This window comes from Neophocaena asiaeorientalis, unplaced genomic scaffold (assembly GCF_003031525.2).
Source record: "Neophocaena asiaeorientalis asiaeorientalis breed wild unplaced genomic scaffold, Neophocaena_asiaeorientalis_V1.1 scaffold438, whole genome shotgun sequence".
Taxonomy (NCBI): domain Eukaryota; kingdom Metazoa; phylum Chordata; class Mammalia; order Artiodactyla; family Phocoenidae; genus Neophocaena; species Neophocaena asiaeorientalis.
In genome coordinates, this window is record NW_020173491.1 from 2,286,410 (window position 1) to 2,308,075 (window position 21,666).

General features: G+C 53.0%; 1 protein-coding gene across 2 annotated transcripts in view; it reads left to right on the plus strand.

The window, feature by feature from the left end:
* Positions 1–21,666, plus strand: part of NKD1 (NKD inhibitor of Wnt signaling pathway 1) — an 84,472-nt gene that overhangs the window by 36,393 nt on the left and 26,413 nt on the right. For both annotated transcript variants that reach the window (XM_024747443.1, XM_024747445.1), the window contains exon 4: positions 19,438–19,504. In XM_024747443.1, coding sequence (XP_024603211.1) covers positions 19,438–19,504 — 67 coding nt within the window. The remainder of the gene's footprint in view (positions 1–19,437; positions 19,505–21,666) is intronic.

Below are 21,666 nucleotides of genomic sequence, written 5' to 3' on the forward strand. Positions count from 1 at the left end.
AAAAAAAAAAAAAAAAAAAAAAGTATTCACTACAGAAAATTTCAATACACAAAGTAGAGAGAATATGGAAATGAGTCTCCTTGAACCCAGTCACCCAGGTATACCAAACAGTTAACTTTATTGACTTCTTTTTTAAATATTAAACTTTACCTGTGGCTTAATAGGGCTTTTTAAGAGGTTTTCTTATTTATTTACACCTTAGACAAACTTTAAAATTTTTATTTTATTGTGGTAAGAACACAACATGAGATCTACCCTCTTAACACATCTTCAAGTGTCCAATCATACATTTCTGTTGGCTGTAGGTACAGTGTTGTACAGCAGATCTCTAGAGCTTATTCATCTTGCTTTACCGAAACCTTATGGCTGTCGATTAGCAGCTCCCCCTTTCCCCCTGCCCCAGCCTCTGGCAATACCATTCCACTCTTTGATTCTATGAATTTGCCTATTTTAAGTACCTCATATAAGTGGAAGCATGCAGTATTTGTCCCTCTGTGACTGACATTTCACTTAGGATAATGTTCGTATGTGCGGCTCATCTGTGTTGTTGCATATTGCAGAATTTCCTTCTTTTTAAAGGTTGAATGATATTCGGTTGTATGTGTGTATACTACACTTTCTTTATCCAGTCATCTACTGAAGGAAATTTAGGTTGTTTCTGCATCTTGACTACTGTGAATAGTCCTGCGATGAACGTGGGTTTGCTAATATATCTTTGAGATCTTGATATTTTTAAAGTGCTGAAGGAAAAAAAAAACCTGTCAACCAAGAATGCTATATCCAGCCAAACTGTTCATCAGAAATGATGGAGAGAGAAAGTCCTTCCCAGACAAACAGTAGCTGAGGGAGGCCAGTAGACTTACCTTATAAGAAATGCTAAAAGGAGTCCTTCAACACCATAGCATAAGAAAGTATAAAACTCGTTGGGAAAGATAAATACATAGCCAAATACAGAATACTGTAATGACAGTGGGTAAGTCACTTTAAATTCCAGTACAGAAGTTATAAGACAAAATATTAAAAATACCTGTCACTAGAAAATATATGAATAGATACACAATATAAATAGATGTAAATTGTGACAACCACAATGTTAAGGGTGGTGGTGGCGGAGGGGGGGGAAGTGTTGAGTTTTTGTATGCTTATGTTTTCAGCAACTTAAAATAGACTGTTATAACTGAGATATTCTATGTAAGCCCTCTGGTAACCCGGAAGAAAATACCCAGAGGAGCTACACAAAAGAAAAAGACAAAGGAGTACAAGCTAACGATACGAAACTTCACACCAAAATTCACCAAAACAGGAAAGAGGACAGCAAGAGGGGAAAAGATGGGCAAAAGACTAACAGAAAACAGGGAACAAAATGGCAATAGTGAATCCTTCCCTTTTGATAGTTACTTTAAATGTAAATGGATTAAACTCCTCAGTTGAAAGACACAGAGTAGCTGAATGGATTAAAAAAACAAACAAACAAACAAACAAAAACTATGTGCTGCCTACAAGAAACTCCTGGGGTTTTGTTTGATTTTGCGTTTCTGCAGTCCAGTGTGCCCAGTAGTGCTGTGTGGCAGAAGCCCCTTGTGACCGGGGCTTGCAGGCCCCTCCCCTAGTCAGGGGCGCTATGAAGGCAGGGCTCTGCCTTGCTAGCACCATCCTGTAATTAGTGGAGCTACCTTGAGGGTTCATCTGGGAGGTGGTGGCTACAGTCTGGGCCATTCCTGCTCCCCTGTAAAGGGATTGCACAGGTGGCTCACGTGGGATCCCTCTTTTGACCCTGGCATTATAAGTAACCTCTCCTGCCAGTCTAGCCTTCCTGTTTCTGGAAGAGGCCCAACCTTTTCCAGGACTGTTGGGCCCAACCTCATCTCCCCATATCGATCCTCTTGTGCTTGTACAGATAATACAAGAACATATCAGTACCTCATGTAAGACTGGCATACACCCAATGGAAGAAGCAAAATTATCCACGGACATTTATACCTTCCTATACGTCAAAGCCGACCAATGCTAAAGATATTCACAAACAGTTGTCCTTTTTGGTGGGGAGGGGAATCATCCTTCTTTTCCATGACGAGTACCTCTTTATGTATTTTATTGTAATCTTTGGTTTTATTTATTGAACAAACCTTTATATAAGAGCTTCCGATGAGCCAGGCACGGTTTTAAGTACTTTACAAATATTACTGAATGTAATCACCACAATGACTGCATGAGGTAGGTATTATTATTTCCCTGTAATTCAAAAGTGGTAACGGAGGCACAGAGAAGGTAACAAGTTGCCCAGCATCACACAGCTGGTAGGTGACAGAGCCAAGACCCAAACCTGGGGAAGACCGGGCCAGAATCTGGGCCCCAGCCCACTCGGCGATGCTGCTGGTACCTGTGGCACCGTCCGAGCTCATGGCCGTTAGGACTCAACCTATTGTGAGATTAACCTTGATAAGTATTATTTTTTGAGGTGCACGTAGGCTGAGCTGCTGGGGTCCTGCCTTGGGTGTTTCATGTGTTTGCTGTTTCTCAGTCTGTGAGCTGTCCGTTTCTCACTCCCGGGGCAGGATATGTGGGGCTGGGGGAGCTACGTGCTGGGCTGATCCAGAATCTGATTGAGGGAAGCATTCAGATCCCACAGATCTCCTTCCTTCTCCTCAAGGCACTTTCGCTCCTGAGAGAGGCGGTCCTGAGAGCTGACCAGTGGCTTTGCAAGTGGGCAGTAGCCCTTCATGGTGGCCTGAAGAGCAGAGGAAGGATGGAGGTCAGGGCCTGGCTGGATGGGCCCTATCATGAGCCCATGGAGTCATGGACTGTTGGAGCCCCCTGTGTACAAATGGGGAAACTGAGGCAGAATGCGCCGCTCCCAGGCTAGTATCCCCCCACGCCCATAACCACTTGTCTCCCAGTGAGCAGGACTGAGGAGGTAGGGCAAGACTACAGCAGGATTTGAGTTGGTCAGGAATAGGGAGACGTTGAGGGCTGTAGAGCGGGGAGAGGGAGCCTGTGAAAATAAAGCAGTGGTGTGCCATCTGAACGGGCTGTGAGTCAAGGAGCTAGTGTGGCAGTGTTCTCCAGGTAGCTGACCTCAGGCTGGGAGCCTGGCTGGACCAAGAGATCAAGTGAGGAGGCCGCCCCGGGGTAGGTCAGGATTGCTGCGTGGGAAGGGGCTGAGCAACCCAAGGGGACGCTGTCTGCTCGTGAGTGGAACAGGGCGGGCTGTGTGTGGGATGTCACGGCCTTGGTCTCTGGTTGGAGAGGCCCTTTGCACCTGCCCAGTTTGCATTCTGGGCAGTGACTTGGCTGCCGCTGCCGGGGACAGAGCTGGCCGGCGCTGCGGGGAGACGCCGGGCCTGTGTTTTGAACAGGAGCCAGGGCTGGATTTCTGGAATAGGCAACCGGCCTAGGTCCAGTCCACGCTGGCCCCAGATCAGTGAAAGCTGTCGCAGGGCCAGTGAGCTGCCGCCGCCACCGCCTAGGGGCTGCCGAGCTGGGTGGGGCCTTCTGGGACTGCTGTCCCCAGAGTCACTGGCTCTGAGGTCATTATTAGCATGTCCTGGCCGGTTGGGGGCAGGCCGTGCCCCTGCCCCACACCCTCCCTACTCCGTCATCCTAGTCCCATTGGGCCCTGCTTGACATCTCACCCAGGATGGTTTTATCAACGCGGAGAAAGTACAGGATCTGCAGAGAGGAGAAAAAGGAGGGTTAGCTGTTTACTTTTCTGGCTGTCGTTTTATGTGTTCCAGGCACTGTGCCAGGTCTGTAGGGCCTTCAGTAATGAGGAGGAAATGTACAGTCCCTGTCCTTGATGGGTTTAGCCACGAGGGGAGACTGGCCATCCACAAGTAGTAGTCATACAGACCACTAAGGGCAACGAGGGTGTCACAGGCGGCCGGGGGACACTGAGTGGGGGACCATACTGAGTCTGGAGGCCTCAGGGTGGCTTCTCCAAGAGGGGGCATTAAAGATGAGGCAGAAGTAGCTAGAAGGAGAGAGTGGGGGGAGTGTCCTGGGCAGAGGGGAGGGTGGACAGGATGGAAGGCATTGACCGTGGGTCAGGTGGAGGTGGGTAAGGTCAGCTGTAGGTCAGGCTACCACTGGCCTGTTTACCCAAGACAGTTCCAACCACTCCTATTGTCCTGGCCTGGTTCTTAAAATTGCCCCCTTTTCACTCTCAAAAGTGTCCTGGTTTGGGCAGTTGAAATTATATGGGCATGGCAGGTATAGGTACTAGTATCTTTGCTTTACAGATGAGGAAACTGAGGTTCACGAGACTTGAGTTATTTGTGCAAGGTCCTGGAATGAGGCTGGGACAGCGCTGGGATGGGAAGTGAGCCTGCCTGACTTGAAAGCCCAGGCTTTCCCATAATCCCACACGACCTTGCACAGTAAGGTGTAACGTTGCAGACATATGCAACTGAAATACTCTCTGATCACGGGCTCTGTGCCCAGCGTTGTGCCAGGGGTGGGTAGGGTGAGAGGAGGCTGAGTTGAGCATGACTCACTCATGACAGAAAACAAGCTCAAACTGGCTTAAGCAAAAGGGGGACATTTAGTGGCTCATGTAACTGAAAGACTCGGGGAAGCACTAGCTTCAGGCATAGTTTGATCCAGGTGCTCAGACAACATTGTCAGGACACGTTTTCTTTTGTTTCACCTCCTGGTTCTCTTTTCCTCTGTGATGGCTTTTTTCTTAGACAGACTCTCCCTGTGAGGAGGTAAAATGTTTTCCTCAGTGTCAGATCCCTACCCTCACATCTCATTAACGTCACCAGAAAGAGAGCAGATGTTCTGGGCAATCACAGAACATCTCTCTGGGCCAATCCCTGTGGCCCGGGATGTGCAGAGTTCTCATTGGTCAGGCCTGGGACATATGTCCATCCTTGTCGGGTTAGGGGGAAAAATCAGCCCTGTCCACACTTCTTGGATGAAAATGGTGGAGGGCTAGGGTTTCCAGATAACATACGGGGTGCCCAGTTCAATTTGAATTTCAGATAAATAACACATTTTAAAAAATATAAATATATCCCAAATACTGCATGGTACACACTTATACAAAACAATTATTGAATCTGAGATTCGAGTTTCACTGAGTGTCATGTGTTTTTATTTGTGAAATCTGGTGAGCCTATGGAGGTGTGCCTCTCCAGGGGAAATCAGAGTGTTGCCAGAAGAAAGAGGAGTGGATGCTGAGGGGGGTGGGGGGAGGTGGTTCAAGTCACAGGTGCCCAGTGCAGAGGTGTTGAAAGGGACGAAGAGCTTTCCTTCAGCCTTGGACTCCCCCTGAAGGCACCATCTGTGAAGGCCGCCCTGAGAGCTGTGGGTAGTCAGCAAGAGAAGTCCTGGGGGTGGGGGTGAGGTGCTCAGAGAGGGCTTCCTGTACTTGAATTAGGCCTCAAAGAAGGGGAGGCTTTCTTGAAGTGGGGGTGGGGTGGGTGGTGTGTGGGAAAAAATGTCTGTCCTCACCTGCCTGCCACTCAAGCCTGAACCCTGACATTAGGGCCCCTGGTACTTGACCTTGCTGGCCTGGCCATGGGGTGATGCCTTTGTCCGAGACTAATGGGCCTGTCTGCTCTGAGGAATTCACTAAATGTGTCGGGATTCCTCCAACCACCCAGGTAGTTCAGTGGAGAGATGACTTAGGTCCACAGGTACCATGGAGGCAGAGCCTGAGACGAGGACTGTGTGCCAGCGATTCATGGAGGTCTGTTCTCTGTCTCTCCCAGGACAGGCCAGTATGGGAGGGGAGGAGACAGGACAGAGAAGGGGAAGAAGGCAAGCAAGGTGCAATGGCAGGCAAAGTCTTGGTTTTAGCCTGACCCTGTGGGGAGCTCTGGACTATAAACTGTGGCTCAGAGTCAGTCCCCACTGGAGGTGTGGAAGCTGGGCTTTCATTCTGCTCCAGGCGGTCACTGGCACAGGGCTACCTGGTGGGGGCGGGCTGTGGGGTTTGGGGTTCTTTGACCCCACAGACAGAGCCCTAGGGCTGTTCTCTGAAGAAACCTCCCAGGTGTGGGCTGATGGCAGGGACTGCACACTGGAGGAGAGGGTTGGGGGGGGTAAAAGAGACTGAGAGGTGAGCCTACATCAAAGGATCTAGAGGAGTCGGGGAAATCCCGCATGTGGTGGACACCTTGAGGGGTTTCCTAATGCAAATAGTCTATAAAGGCTTGAGAAGTTCCCCAGCAAATCCCAGGATCTTCCCCAAACTACATGGACCATGGAACCCGGCTCACGGAAATGCTCACTCCCCGGCCTCCGGTGGAGTTGAGGGACTCTGGTCTTTATTTCCGGCCCCTGTGGGGGCTGATCTTTTGCTGCTGGTTTTGGATGCTCTGGATCTGATCATGGGTCTGCCACTCTTCAGCTTTGTGACTCTGGGCAAATCCTGTCACTTTTTGAGGCCTCAGTTTCTCCATCTGTACTCTTGAGAGTCCTTAACCTAAAGTTCGCAAAAAGGTTCAATGTGCGATTTTATCTGTATGGAGTTTTTCTGGGGGGACATTCTTAGAGGGGTTTGGACCTTTCTGAATGAGGGTTCCAGTCTGGCTCCAACATCTGTGGTCCAGGAGGCTGTGTGTGTGCGTGTGTTGCAGGCTTCTCTCCCGCTACACACAGGCACACACCAGGTGTCCGGTCCCGAGAGCCTTCCTCCCAGGAGGTCCTGTACCTCCCAGCTGCTCACATTCTCACCTCCTCTCTCAGAGCCTCAGTCTCCTCATCTGTAAAAGGGGGTGATAGCTCCCTTACTGACCTCCCAGGGTTGTTGGGTGAGTCAGATGACCCAAAGGCTGCAGAGGAACGAGGTGCAGGTGTGATGGAGGAAGTCACTGCCATGGATGCCTTCTTGCCCCCAGACCCAAAAGCATCCTCAGACCTTGGATGCTGGCCACACAGCATCTTCCAGACCTCCATGGACTTCCCAGAGGACCACTCTGTAGCGACAGTAGTCCTAGACGTGGGTTGCTGACCAGACCAGCAGGGGCTGCCTTCCTGATCCCCCAAACCTACATTTTTCCCCCCTTCCCTCCCTCCTTCCCTTCCTTGCCTGAGAATGGAAACGCAAAATTTGTTGTGCAATGGTTGAGTTGGGAGGAGGGAGCTGCCACCCTCCCCCACTCCCGGTGACAGCCCAGTTTGACATGCTCAGCTGGCCTCATGGCATTTCTGGAATCAAGGCCTTGTCTGCATTACATGACCACAAAGAGGGGTCTTGCCAGCCCCTCGGCTTCCTATGCGTGCGCAGCCTAAGGCGCTGGGAAGTGGCGGTTTTCTGGCAATGGTCTCTTCATGGTTGGTGAGCATGGCGTGGCTGGGGGAGGGAGCAGTGGGGTCTGGGGTGCAGAGAAGCCCAGCGCCTCCACCTTCCCTCCCAGCTAGGACCAGGAAACCACCCAGTTCACTGGAGAGTTGCAAACCTCACCATCTGCTGGGGCCAGGACGCTGCTGGCACACTTCCGTGTGCCAGTCCTTCTAGAACCGGCTCGTGGGCCCATTTTTGCTTGCTTTCATGTGCTTTCTTCCAAATGCCTTGCTATTACTTCTGATCGTAGAAGTCCTCATGCACGTTGATGGCAAACAACGGACGACCTTGAATCCGGCGCCCAGGAACAAACCTCTGGGAACGTTCTGGTGCCGGTCTCTCCAGATGGGTCTCTCTGACTACATTGCATGGAAACACATGCAGATAATTTGAGCAGATGCAGTCGGGTTCTCTCTACTCTTTGGCAACTGCTTTTCTCTTTCAAGAAAATGCGGGGAATGTCTTTCTGAGTCAGTAAACACAGAGCCGCGTTTAGTCGTCAACATGTATTCATTGCATGCCTCCTCTGTCAGGCACTGATGTGTGTGTCACATGGCGGTAAGTGCCCCAGAGAAAACCGAGGCAGGGAAGAGGGTGAGGGGGTGGAGGGGACGCTGCAATTTTAAATAGGGGGGTTTGGGACTTCCCTGGTGGCGCAGCGATTAAGAATCTGCCTGCCAATGCAGGGGACACGGGTTCGAGCCCTGGTCCAGGAAGATCCCTCATGCCGCGGAGCAACTAAGCCCATGTGCCACAGCGACTGAGCCTGCGTGCCACAACTACTGAAGCCCGTGTGCCTAGAGCCAGTGCTCTGCAACAAAGAGAAGCCACGGCAATGGGAAGCCTGCATACTGCAATGAAGAGTAGCCCCTGCTCGCCACAATTAGAGAAAGCCCACGCACAGCAACAAAGACCCAATGCAGCCAAAAACAAACAAACAAACAAGCAAACAAATAAATAAACAAATGGGGGATTTGGAAGCCCTCACCCAGGTGATGAGGTGATGGTGACGAAAACGTGAAGGAGGGGTGGGAGGAGGGGATATTTGGCAAAAGAATTCCAGGCAGAGGGAACAGCAAGTACAAAGGCCCTGAGGTAGTGCCAAGCATGTTTGAGCAACAGCAAGGGGGCCTGGGTGGCTGGGGAAGAGTGACAGAAGTAACAGATGAGGGTAGGGAGGTGATGCAACAGATTAGGTGGGGCTTTGCGGGGCTTTAGGAGGACTTGGAGAATGGGGTGGGAGGTGGGTGCAGAGAATAGAAAATGATCGTCATCATCCTGGCGAGGGAGGATGGCCTCTCTGCATGGCCTGGAACACAGGGTGGATGTGGAGGAGGTGAGGACCTGGTGTCAGGGTACCTTTTTTTTTTTTTCTCGCGGTACGCGGGCCTCTCACTGCTGTGGCCTCTCCCGTTGCGGAGCACAGGCTCACGGGCCTAGTTGCTCCGCGGCATGTGGGATCCTCCCAGACCGGGGCTCGAACCCGTGTCCCCTGCATCGGCAGGCGGACTCTCAACCACTGCGCCACCAGGGAAGCCCCAGGGTACCTTTTAAAGGCAGAGCCAACGGGATGTGTGGTGGATTGAACAGAAGGGTTGGAATAGACGTGGCAGGATGACTGCCGGGTTTCTGGCCTGAGCAACAGGAAGGAGGAAGCTGTCCCAGTTGGACACAGGGAAGAAATCGGGAGCGGGGCTGGGACACGTGAGGTCTGAGATGCCGGCCCAGCGGCCTGATGGAGCTGTCAGGTAGGCAGGGGAGCCGTGTCATTGTTCTTCATGGATCAAGTTTAATTTAAAAATGTAATTTCTTTCTAGTAGAAAAACGTCGCATGTAGGGAATTCCCTGGCAGTTCAGTGGTTAGGACTCTGCGCTTCCTCTGTAGGGGGCACGGGTTTGATCCCTCGTCAGGGAACTAAGATCCCGCAAGCTGTGTAGCGTGGCCAACAAAACCCCAAAACAAAAGCAACAGCAAAAAACCATTGCCTGTTCTCGGTTTAAGAAAGAGAAAGAAGAGAGACAATACAAAATCCAAACAGTCTAGAAAGCTGGACTGCTGGAGGGACAGCTCCTCAGCTCCCCAAGAGTAGCCACTACTATTGAGTGTCCTTCCGGAAACATTCCGGAGGATATGCCTCTTTTCTTTATAAAGACAATGGGATCAGACTCTAGGCTGTTCCTCACATGCCCACCCACCTGACAGCAGTATGGACCCTGGGACCCCTCACTCCCAGTGTCTTTAACTCTTCTGTTCTTTCATGGCGACCTGTTGTGTGACCCTCAGGGCACGCCTGGGTCACAGGCCCATTTTACAGACGTGGACACCGAGGCACAGATTGGGCGACACATCATCAACTAAGATCCTGAATGAACTGAGTCCTCTGGGAGTCCAGAGGGGTGACCCTTGATTCTGCCCCAGTTCGGTGGAGTGGGGATGTTGGGAAGCAGCAGTCACGCCAGAGCAGGGGCAGGGGTAAGACTTCACCCGGCAGTCAAGGGGAGAGGGCTCTCCCTGCAGAGGAAAGAGCATAGGCAAGGTTTGCAGGCCCTGAGGCAGGCGGTCCAGCCGGTGCGAGTGATGGTGAGAGATCGTCAAAGCTGGGGTATGGGGGTGAGGTGAGGGACCAGGAGAGAGGAAGGCATGCCTGGTGTCAGCTAGGGTCAGAGGGGCAGGAAGATGACTCCTGCAAGAACTTCAGGGCCAGATGGGGTGGGCTCTGTGTGTGTGTGTGTGTGTGAGAGAGAGTGAGAGAGAGAGAGAGAGAGCCTGTGTGTGTGTAGCAGGACGGTCCCAGAGTCTGGCCCACACCATCGTTCTCTGGTTCTCTCATGAAAATGACAAGGACTCGGGATATTCGAAACAACAGGATCTTATCATCTATTTATTTAAATTAGCAGAAGCAAGAGCCTAAGCGTCTCACTCTCGAGGCTGAGACAAATACCACACTTCCCTGGGTACCCTGGCCGCACGGGGCCCCCAGCTGGGCTGGCCTTGGCCCCGGGGAAGGGCACACAACCTTTCCCCACAACGAGCGGCCCGTGGTCTGGGGAGGCCCCGTTTTCTGCTCAACAGACGACAGCGCCGTCTGTCATGAGCAGCCTGGCTCACGGCCACCCTGCTCGGCAGGGCACACGCGCTGGACCCTGGCAGCAGACCTGGGGCCTGTCCCAAGGCCAGGAGCTGCTGGCAGAGGCAGGCCCAGCTGCTCCATCAGAGGCGCACCCCAGCCCCTTTGGCCTCTCCCGTTATCAGCGCTCGGCTGTGGGGCACGGCAGGCCGGTGGCGTGGCAGGCCAGTGGTGTGATGACCAGTGGCACGGCAGACCGGTCGCGTGGCAGGGTCAGCTGGCGGTGGCACGGCTGGCCAGTGGCCAGGCAGGAGGCAGAGACTCTGAGAGGTGCTGAGTGCAGGCAGCCTGCCGGGGATGCTGCTTGAGGCCTCGTAGGGTGACTGAGGCCCTGCCGGGTCCGGCTTTGATCAGCTGTACGGCATCCCGAAGACAGCGGGGGTGGAAGAGGATGGGGGGGCAGAGAATGAAACGGGGCCCAGAGAGAGAAGGAACAGCTGTGCTGACGACATGCTGACTGCCTGGTGTGTGCTGCACTCTTCCATCAGTGCTCCCATTTCCCCTCTGCAGCTGCCCCGCCGGGGGGCGGGGAGGGCGTCGTTTCCATGTTCAGATGGGGAAACCGAGGCACAGACAGGTGAAATCATTTGTACAGAGTCACTCAGTACACAGCAGAGGAGCCAGGGTCAAAATCAGACCGTCCAGTGAGCCACTTAACCTCTCTAAGCCTCAGTTTCCTGGTGGCTGAAGCCGGGCGACAGCGGCACCCAGCCCTTAGGGCTGTTTGGAGAGTTTAGCAGCGCATGTAACGTGCGGAGTGGAGCGCTGGCACGTGCCGGGCCCTAACCAAAGAAACGCTGGTTATGATTATCACTGAGTCCTTTATATTCGTGACCTCAGTTACTCCCACGCCCCGACAAGCCCGTTGGATCCTGATTTCCAATGTAGAAACTCCTTTGAACACTGACTTGTAGGAAAATTCCACTCACGCAGCCGCAATCCCCGTTCTCCGCCCAGCCTGGACAATCTGCCTTGCGTTGGGTCATCTCCTCCGAAGAGCGCTGAAATCCCGGGGGCTGGAGGCTAGGGCGCCTTCTGGGTCATGCTAAACTTTGCCATTTTCTGCTGGCATCAGCCATTTTCTCCATGTCCAGAAATCACATTCCAAAAGCATGAGCTCTAGAAGGAGGGCCTGTGGTTGGGGGGGCGGGGGGAGGAGCATCTGTTGGGCCGTGAGAACCTTCTTTCATCCAACCTCACCAGCTGCTTGCCTCACCCGCCCGGTGCCTCCCCTCTTCCCACCTGTCAGAAAGAGACTGATGGCTCAGAGTGGAGGTGGGCACACACTTCAGCTTTGGGCTCCTTAAACCTTGTGGTTCCCGGAGCACGTTCCACATTCTGCTGGGGGGATGGCCCTTGAGGTCAGTGGTGGACATCTTGTATTTCAATGGTCCTGTATTTGTTTCATATGCATGTTTTTTTTTGCGGTACGCGGGCCTCTCACTGCTGTGGCCTCTCCCGCTGCGGAGCACAGGCTCCGGATGCGTAGGCTCAGTGGCCATGGCTCATGGGCCCAGTGAGATCTTCCCAGACTGGGGCACGAACCTGTGTCCCCTGCAACGGCAGGCGGACTCTCAACCACTGTGCCACCAGGGAAGCCCCTGCATGATATTTTTTAAAGCCCAACTCTAACTAGGACATCACACCCACGATTTTATTGATCTTCTTGCTTACGGCAAGACTAGTTTTAAAAAAAAAGAGAGAGAGAGAGCCAATTTAAAGAAACGTATGAAGTACTCGTGGTGGCCCATGTGGGACCCGGTTCCGGGGGAAGTTGGGACGATGGCTTATGGATGCTGACAGCTCGCTGGGGTGACAGCCCAGGGAGTGGACTTTGCTGGCTCTTTGCTGCCTGGGGCCGGCTGTATCTCCAGGACGGGACAAACCCATCTCTGGGGATTATTTGTACCCTGTAGGGTCTAGGACCTGGGGCTCAGAGGAAGGGGATGTGGTGGCTCCAGAGTCTGGCGCCAAGGGTCAGAAGCCCTCCCCGCCATCCCACTCCCTGCCCACTGTCCACCTTCCTGAGAAGCAATCCTTCAAGTCCAGGAAGGAAGCTCAGGCTGGAGTCCCTGGGATGTGGGCCCAGGGATTACACCTCGAGCAGATTAAAAGCAGCCAGGGAGAAATCTGAGGAATTTTAATTACTGCCGCACATCCCTGGAGTCCTGCAGACCTGGTCCTCGCGGGCCAAACACGCTGGCCAACTCTGCGGGCCTGCCTTCCCCTCCTCCACCCAGCTCGCTGGGCTCCCGCAGTGGGGCTGGGCTTGGGGACACTCGTGGAGGTGCTGCAGCAAAGCAGGTGGTGGCAGCTTCCTCCCTCTGGCTTCCAAGCTTGGCTGGGAATCTTGGGCTGGGGTTTTAGGAGACTGTGGCTTCGTGCCGGGGGTTTGGGGGGTTGGAGCTTCCGGCTGTAAGTAACCTGAATTGGTGTAAACAAGGAGGGCAATTTAGTGGCTTCTGTAACTGTCCTTCCCCAGGAAAGGCCGGTGAGGGTGGGCCTGACTCAGGATTCATCCAACAGATATTTATTGTCTACTCTGCATCAGGCACTGTCCTAGAGCAAAACAGACCCGGATCCCTGCCCTTGGGGAGCCTACTTGTTACAGAAGGCTGGGCCTGAGGCCGTGAGCGAGCGCCCTCTCCCAGCCTTGGCCTCTCTCTGTCCCTGTGGGAGCTCTCTCCTGGGGTGGGCCTTCTCCAACAGCTGGAGAGGAGATTAGATGCAGCCTTGGCACCAGAGAAGACGTCTTTCCCGCCAGCTCCCGTGAGAAAGATCCCGGGGATGACTCCACTTGGCTTAGCGGATGCTGGGGGACAGGTGCCGGACCTGTAGTGCCCACGGGTGACCTGCGACCGCGGGAGGCTGCGGTGTCCTCAGGGGAGTGGCTGAGGGCTCTGCCCCATTTTGCTCATTGGAGAGGAGGTACCATTTCTCTTTGGAAGCTGCCCCTTGAGATCTGCTGAAATCAGGTCCCGGAAGAGTGAGTCTGTTTCCCTTCCATCCCTGGGGAGGAGGGAATCCCCAGCCCTGGAGCCAGGGCCCCCAGAAGGCCCCCTAATGCTGCTGCCAGCACCCTCTATCCCTTCCTCCCGCCCTTGTGGGTAGAGCAGACTTGGGAGGCCAGAGAAGGCTCTCAGGGGCAGAAGTATAAAAGGTCCACAAGTTAGAGGCATATGTTGGAGTTGGGGACATTGAAGCCCAGAAAGTGGACGGCCCTGGTTTTCCTCTCACTCTTGATTCCTGAGTGTAGCCCAAGAGAAGGAGCCGGCCCCCTGCTGGGGGAGGGGGCTGGAGCCCCAGAAGGTCTGTGCTTGAGGGGACCACTAGAATCGTCGTGGCCTGCTGCCCCATTCTCAAGACAAGGAGCCTGGGGCCTGGGGGCCCTAGCCCAGCCCTGCCACTTTTCTCTCCTTAAGTGACCTTGGACCAGCCACTTAATCTCCTGGCTGATCCTCAGTCCCCTTTTTTGTCAAGTGGGTTATTGTGTGCGGTTTTGTTAAAGCAGGTTTTAATGACCCAGGTGACACACGAATATACTTATCTTAAAAATTAGAACAATTCTGATGAAGTTGAAGTTTGTGACTCCTATTTCCCTCCATCTCGTCTCCTTCCCCTCCTTGGGGGTAGCCATGGATGTTGGGTACCACGGGATATTGGGATGTGGGTGATCTCATGGTACATGTGTGTGTTTGGTGTTCTCTTGGGTATGCACATAGCGTCATACCCTGCGTGTCTTCCATGTGGCGTGGGCTCTGTGTGTCAGTGTGTACAGGTCTGCCTGACTCTTTGGAGCCACTATGTGGTTTTCCACTGTGTAGGTCTAGCATACTTTCCTTTGATGGGTGTTCGGCGTGTTTCTGACTGTGGGTTGATAGGAACAACGTTGCCCTCCACATCGCTGAACTTGAACATGCCTCCCTGGTGCCCACGCGTGAGTGTCGTCCCAGGGTAGACACTGAGGCATTGAATCACTGGGTATTGGGGTTAGGCTCTTCTGAGTGCGTGGCAGGAGTAGGGTGCTACAGAAGGAGGAGAAAAGTCCATGCTTGTGTTCCCACCTTTGCATCAGACACCGTCCTAGGTATTTTGTCTGCGCTTTCTTACGGAGTTCTCTTTGACATCGAAATCCCCGTTTTACAGAAGAGTAAAACGGGGCCCAGAGGGGTTAAGTAAAGCATCTGCTATCACTCAGCTCCCAAGGGCGGGCAGGCAGGCGCCTGCCTCCCAGGTCCGGCTGGGTTCTGGGAACGGAGCATCCCTGCCCTGACCGGCCAGAGCTTGCTCTCCAAGGGCCCTGCCCACAGCAGCGGCAGTTCCCCAGGAACGCTGTCTCTGTGCAGTGTGCTGGGAAGAGGGAGCTCGCCAGGAATTTCCTGGATCAGGTCCAGGGCAGACTGCTTGGATCTAAGGGTTACAGGGTGGCTGGGTCCTGCCTCCCACTCTTCTCTTCCCCCGGCATGTCCCAGCCCTGTGCATTCTTGGAATCTATAAGTTGTGCCGTGTTCTGTGGGCACCAGGAGTTTCCTTTGAAACCCCGTGGCACTAACATCTGTTAGCTCTTAGAGAACAGAAAGATTGACAAAGAACTGCTGGGGCAGGCAATGGGGAGAGATATTAAGCTCAGGGTTATGAAGTCTCAAAGACAAAGAGGAAAAACCCCAACCGAACTCCAGCCCGCTCCCCAAGGCCCTGTTTTGATGTGGGTTCCCGTCTCCGGAGGCCTTATAAGGCATTGTGCCTGCAGTTCTGGGCTCTGGGCTGGTGCTGGCTGCAGTCTCGGCACCCGGAGGAGCTGCCCTCTCTTCCTGGGGCCCAGCATGGGGCAGAGGAGGGCAGTGCTGGGACTTGGGAGGGAGGCAGGTCCGGATCCTGTGGCCTGAGAGGCCACCAAGCCCGGCCACTAGGCAGGAGGCAGCCTGGCACCAGGCTGGGTGGGGCAGAAGGTCTGGGGATCCAGGAAAGTCTTTGATGAGAATTTGGAGCAGAGGCTGAGTCTGACTGTCCTGGAGGCCAGAGCAGAGGGGGCCTGGCACCAGGGGGCCAGAGTGATGGTTGAGTGGACAAAGGGAGATCACTGCATACCATGCCCCGAGTGTGGGCTTCCTATAGGGCAGTGGTGAGGGGTAAGGGCTGTGGAGCCAGGCAGCCTGCCTTCAATCTTGGCTGTGACACTTACTAGCTGTGTGACCTTGGGCAAGTCACTTAACCTCTATGTGCCTCAGTTTCATCATCTGTAAAGTGGGGATAATAGTGGTTCTACCTCAAAGGACTGCCCTGGGGATTAAATGCAAAGCGCTAGAAACGTGCACCAGGCAGGAGAAGAGCGTGTTTCTCGGTGTCTGCAGGGGCACTTTGGGTCTGGTGAGCTTTGCCTAGCAACGTTCTGGTAGCCATTTGACCATAAGAGTCGGAGTAATAAACAGTAAATACTGTCTGTCGAGCCGCCATCGTGCTATCAGCTGTAATGCTAAGTACTTTTCGTGCAATGGCTTGCTCGATCTTCACACCCACCCTGAGACAGTGTGACTGCTCTCATCCCTGTGCACAGCTGGGGAGACTGAGGCACACTGGAGATAAAGCTCCTTCCCCCAGATGACCGGCTTGTGTGATGCAGAGCTGGAATTTGAACCAAGGTCTGAGCAACGCCAGTTCCATGCCCTGCACCCTCCATGCTAGGGTTCCCACTGGGGCTCGTGGCTGTCGAAGGGTACAAGTGCCTTCCTGCAGGATGGTCCTGAGGGCCTGGCCCCAAACCCTGCATGCAGGGCTCCCGGCTGACTCTTGGCCCTGTCCCAAATCTACTGGGGAGGAGCCGTGGGGCTTTTGAGTCCTGCAGGACAGATGGGAGTACTTGGCCCCTGACCCACTGGAGCTGCTGGCTGGGCTGTTTTCTTGCACTTCTTTAAGCGTGATTCTTGGTCCCTGGCAAGTGCCAGGACCCTTGGCCACCTCTGTCCCCATGCCCACAGGAGCCCCGATTCCACTGTACAAGCTCAGGCCAGGCACCGGAAGGAGGTGGCTCAAGTCTTGGCTCTGCTGGTGATCCAGAGCCAGTCGCCTGGCCTCGTGGAGGCTCCTCCTTGTTTAAAGCCAGGGCTATTGGGAGCCCTGTTCTCCAGAGGTTCTGGTGAAGATTCCAGTTGGTCGGTGCCTCATACATCATGAGTGCTTGGTGATGTAAGTGACTGTCATTGGCATCATTTTCCTGTCTCATTCCTTGAGGGTTGGGGCACTTTCTTTGTAGAAAAAAAACAATAGCAATTATACCTCTCACTTTACAAGTTGCAAATCAGTTTTTTGAGCATCTGTTCCTTGAGAGATGGAAAGAGCAGGGCTGCTATGATGATAAAGGGCGACAATATAAAGTGCTCGGCACACAGGAAAGGCACGGTAAGCGTCAGCTCTCTTCTTGTTGTGGTTTATCACCATGCCCATTTTACAGGTAAGTAGATCGAGGTTCGCAGAAGGCAGTGGCTGGCGCCACATCCAGGGCGAGGGCGGCCACGGAACCAGGATGCGATCCTGTGTCTGGCTCAACATTTTACGTTGCCTCTGGCGCAGTGATTCAAAGCTTGAGGACCACAGACACGGCACTCCTCAGGCCCCGGGCCGTCTGGGTCAGTGGAGGAAATGAATTTTTGCCAGAGTTGGGCACCTGCACTGCATTGTGTGTCAGCGGACCACGGCGCTGAGGAGCCTTCGATCTGTTATACAGAGCAGGGTAAGGTTTACCGGAAGAGACCGACCCCAGAACTTGCCAGAACTCTGCTTTAATATGCAGAGACATATCTTTAATATGTCAGAGAGCTGGGTCCTCTCAGCTGACAGTTCTTCTCAGAGAGCATTGAAGCCGTCATCAGAGTGATGACTGTGGGTGTGTTATACACACCGCGAGGCATCGTTACAGGGCTTCCAGACGGCTGCTTTGCTGCTGGTGACATTTGGAGTCTTTAAACTCCTCTGAGTGTGCCAGTAAAAAGATGCAGGTGCCCCAAAGTTTCCACCTCACGGGTCCTGTCGGCCTTGCCAGGAGTGGTCAGGGTGGCACAGAGGTCAGCGCCAGCTCCCAGCCTCCACAAGGCCCCAGCACAATCAGGTGTGTCGTTTCCCTTGAAGATGGTCGCCCGCTCCTGTGAGGAAGCGCTGCCTGCCAGCCTTTCCAGGGAAGCGGCATCCGTCTTCCACTGGCATGAAAGATCGACTCTAATTGGCTGCTGGGGCATCCCAGCCATCTAATGATGCCAACCGAGTGCGGCCCTTTCCTGTCACCGTCTCCCAGTTCCCCTGTCAACTCCAGCTCTGTTAACACAAACAGCCAGTTTACAAGCCCAGGAAGTGTTCGGTGATTATAATAATTGGCAGAGGAGGAGAGAGAAGACATCCTGACTCGAGGAATAAAGCAGCCTGGTTTTGAAGTCCATGGGACACCAGGAGTCTGAATGACCACATTTGAACAACCTCTGAGGAAGAATGTGTAATGCCCCAGAACGATTTGAAAGAAGAAAGAGAACAGAGAAAACCATCTCTAATCCATAAAACGTTAGCTGTTCATCTTTAAAAAACATACATGCAAGAGACTTATCTCCAGCTGTGTCCAATTGATAAGATCAGCTATACAAAGCATTGTTTTTCTTTTGTTAATCAAGGCGAGCTCTGGTTTTTCTTTCAAGCATCTCCAGTGCAGGATTTTTTTTTCTTCTGATTTTTCAAGAAGAGGGTGTTTTTTCTTTTTCTTTATACTTTTTTTCTTTCTTTTTCAAAAGGAGAAGTTGGTGAGAGCTGCTGAGTTTGGGCTTTTTTATTGCTTGCCTTTTTGTGGTTCAAGAAGCACTGCCATGGCATCCTGTGGGCATTAAAAAAGATAAAGCAGTGTGACACCCCGCCCCCCCCCAACAACCTCATCTCTCCTCCCCCAAAGAGGAGCATTTCCCAACGTGGGTTCCTCAGAACACAAATCCCATGTGATGCTTCTGAAAAACAAAACTTCATGGTCTAAATAGGTTTGAGGGATGCAGCATAAGCTACTACTTAGATACCTGCAGCATCCGTTACCATAGTAAGTCCTGCAGTAAGGGGTCTCGTTTACCTTTGTTTAAAACAGTCTTTTTTGATCACTTTACTCCTCCTGGCAGAATACCAATAAGTGCAGAAGACAGTTTGACAAGCGCTAGTCTGTTCTCCTCTGTACCTAGAGTTGTCCTACTGGGGTGGGGTCAGATAGATGGGACCTTTATTGCCATCCCAGAAATTTCCCAGCCTCCCAGCCTGTGGACCAAACAAACTTCCCTTGCCAGCCTGACAACACCTGAGTGGCAGCCTCACCGCTGATTGGGAGCAGCTCTGCTACGTGGGATGAGACACCGGACATTTTTAACTCATGCTCGGGGACCAAGGCAAGGCATGTGCATGCAGGCCAGAAGCTGGAAGGTGTATGTGTTGGGGGAGATGCGGGAGGCGTGATTGAAGGTCAGTTGAAGGCGGAGCCTATAGCTTTCTAGATATTGTGCTGAAGAGTTTGGGTTTGTGTTAGGGAGCCCGCTCTATAGCACACCAGGTCCTCTTTATAAACCCACCAAGACAGCCCACCTGGGACCCTCTGGTAGAGGAAGGATCCAAACTGAGGTCTCTTCTTGGGACCCACAGGGGTGACTGTGGTCCCGAGTCCATCAAGTTGGCTCAGAGGGATAGAGGAGGGACATTTTCTGATCTCATCTTTGTCTTTTTCCAGGGTGGAGGGTGGAGCTCCCTTTCCGGGGGAGAAGTGTGGTCCTGTGTAATGTTTTGTGGCGGGCTATAAGCTGAGAATAACTTAGTTCCTAAAAAGTAGTGCAGTAATTAACTTTTCAAGTGTGATAGGATCTACGTAGTTGACCTAAATTCCAATCAGAACAGGGTCCCTGCTTCTTTGCGACCAGCCACACACACGTTCACAATGCCACCTTGACCGTAATGATGCCAGGTTCCTACCTGACCCCAATACTCCTTTAATATCCCTGCTTTTTCTTCCTATAGGAGCTCGTGGGCGAAGTTTTCAGAGAAACGCTCAGTGAGGAGGAAGAGGAAGACTTTCGGTTAGAAGGTATTGGAGTCCATTGCTTTCTTCCCAAAGGCAGTGAGGTGGGGAAGGGCCATCTGGTCTACCTCATGCCCCAAGTACCCTCCAGAAAACTGGCAGACCAGGTGGAGGAGGACAGGACTCTGACTCTCGGTGGGGGTGGGCTGGGAGCAGGTGGGGGGAGAAGCAAGAGGGAAGTGTAGCATCTCGTAGGTCCACTCCGGGAGTGGATTCAGACCACCCAGGCTCACATCCTGGCCCTGCTCCGTGTTAGCCGTGGGGTCTTGAACAGGTTGTTTGACCTCAGCTTCCCCGTTGGCAGTGAGCATAGTGACCACTCATAGGCCCCTCAAGCAGAGTTAGGCATGTAGCGAGCACTGCATGAAGTAGCCCTTGTGTTTCTCTGCTTGTGTCACTCACCTGGAGCACACGGGTATGCGCACACCCACGAACACCCCCAGCCCCTCCCCCGCTCTCCTCTGTAGCTCTCACTCCTTTCTTTCTTCAAGGAGAAGCACTGCATTGTAGAAAGAATTAGGACACTCGAGCAGAGGCCCGGCCAGCCACTGGCATGCTGATTTGACTCTGGGAAGCCATGTACCCTTTCGGAGCCCAAGCTTCCATGTTTGTAGAATGGGAACGAGAGCCTTTTCCTGCCTGATTCCCTGAGCTGGTGAAAGGACCGGATGGGATCAGAAAGCATTTGCTGAAAGGGATAGCGTTTCCCTTTTTTACTCTGAATCAGAGGAGAGCATCACTGAACTGGAGCAGCCTTGTGACAATAAAGCCCTCTCTGCTGGGACCAGGACAGGCAGCTGTTAGGATAGCTGGGTGCCCAGGGGTCTCTGGGGGGAATCTAGGCCTTGGAGGGCTTGTAGGGCCTTGACAGGAGAGGAGACTGTGCCGGGAGGTTCTGGAGCGGAGCCTGGGCCAGACCCGAGGACTGTGGCCACGTGGGGCCTGAGAGCTGTGATAAATGTAGAATCCCTGGCTCCACCCAGGCTACTGAATCCAGTCTGCCCTGCAATAGGCTCCCCAGATAACTTGTATGCTCATTGTACTTTGAGAAGCGCTATTTTGAGAGATTCGTTCAGTAGCCCGGGAGCTGGAGGCTGGCTGGAGACCCAGATATCTCTCAGACTTTGCTTAAATTCGAGCAGGTCCTGAATAGAAGGGGAGCAGACAGCTCCGTCCAGGCTCTGGGGTGTTTCCCTTGAGCATGTTTGCCTGTGGATCTGGTGACTACACTCAGGGATTCAGTGGCTTTGATTCTCATTGTGCCCTGGGCTCCCCGGAGCCTCAGCTATTATCCTCAGCTCCATGGAAAGACGCTGGGGCTTGGTACCTAGAGTAGATCTGGGGAGTCAGGTAAAGGTCTGCAGGATGTAGGGTCTGGAGGCTGAGGTGGGCTTCAGCACTCATTCCATTTTCTATTCATTTGCTCATTCACCTGGTAACTTAGCAAGTTCATCCTCTTGTTCATTCATCCTTCCATCTATTCCGTCCACCACCTATTCACTATCCATCCAAGCACCCACCTGTCCACTCATCTGTCTATCCATTCATCTACCCATCACTCACTCACCACCCACCCAATAATCCATGAGCTACCCCATCCAGCACTCATCCATCCGTTTGTTGCTCCCCCTGTCACCCAGCCATCACTGCCTATTCATTCATCTACACCCATCCATCAGCTGGCCAGCCTTTATCTATCACCTAGCCACCCATAATCCATCCTCTGCCCATCTCTTCATCATCCATCACTCATTCCTTAACCCATTTAACCATCCTCCAGTTACCATCCGTCTATTCACCATCTGTCTATCTCTTCATCATTTATTGGGTCCCTGGTCACTACCCCAAATGAGGCACTTCTCTGGCCATTGAGGCTCAGTCTGAAATCATGTAATTGATTTCACATGAGGCATCTTTCCCTGCAGACATGAAATGGCCTGCCCACAGAATCCGCCTCTCTCTGCTTTGTTTGATCTCTCTCGGCAGAGCGTGAGCCCTGTTGTAATGAAGTAGGAAGAGCACTTGGCCTAGGAACCCATAGACCTGGCTCCCCTGCCAGCTCCTGCAGTGACTCGCTGTGGCTCTTGGCCAGGCCCCTCCCTCTTGGGGCCCCTTCGCCCTCTGTGACATGATGCGTGGGGACGTGGACTCTGTGGCTGCTCAGAGGA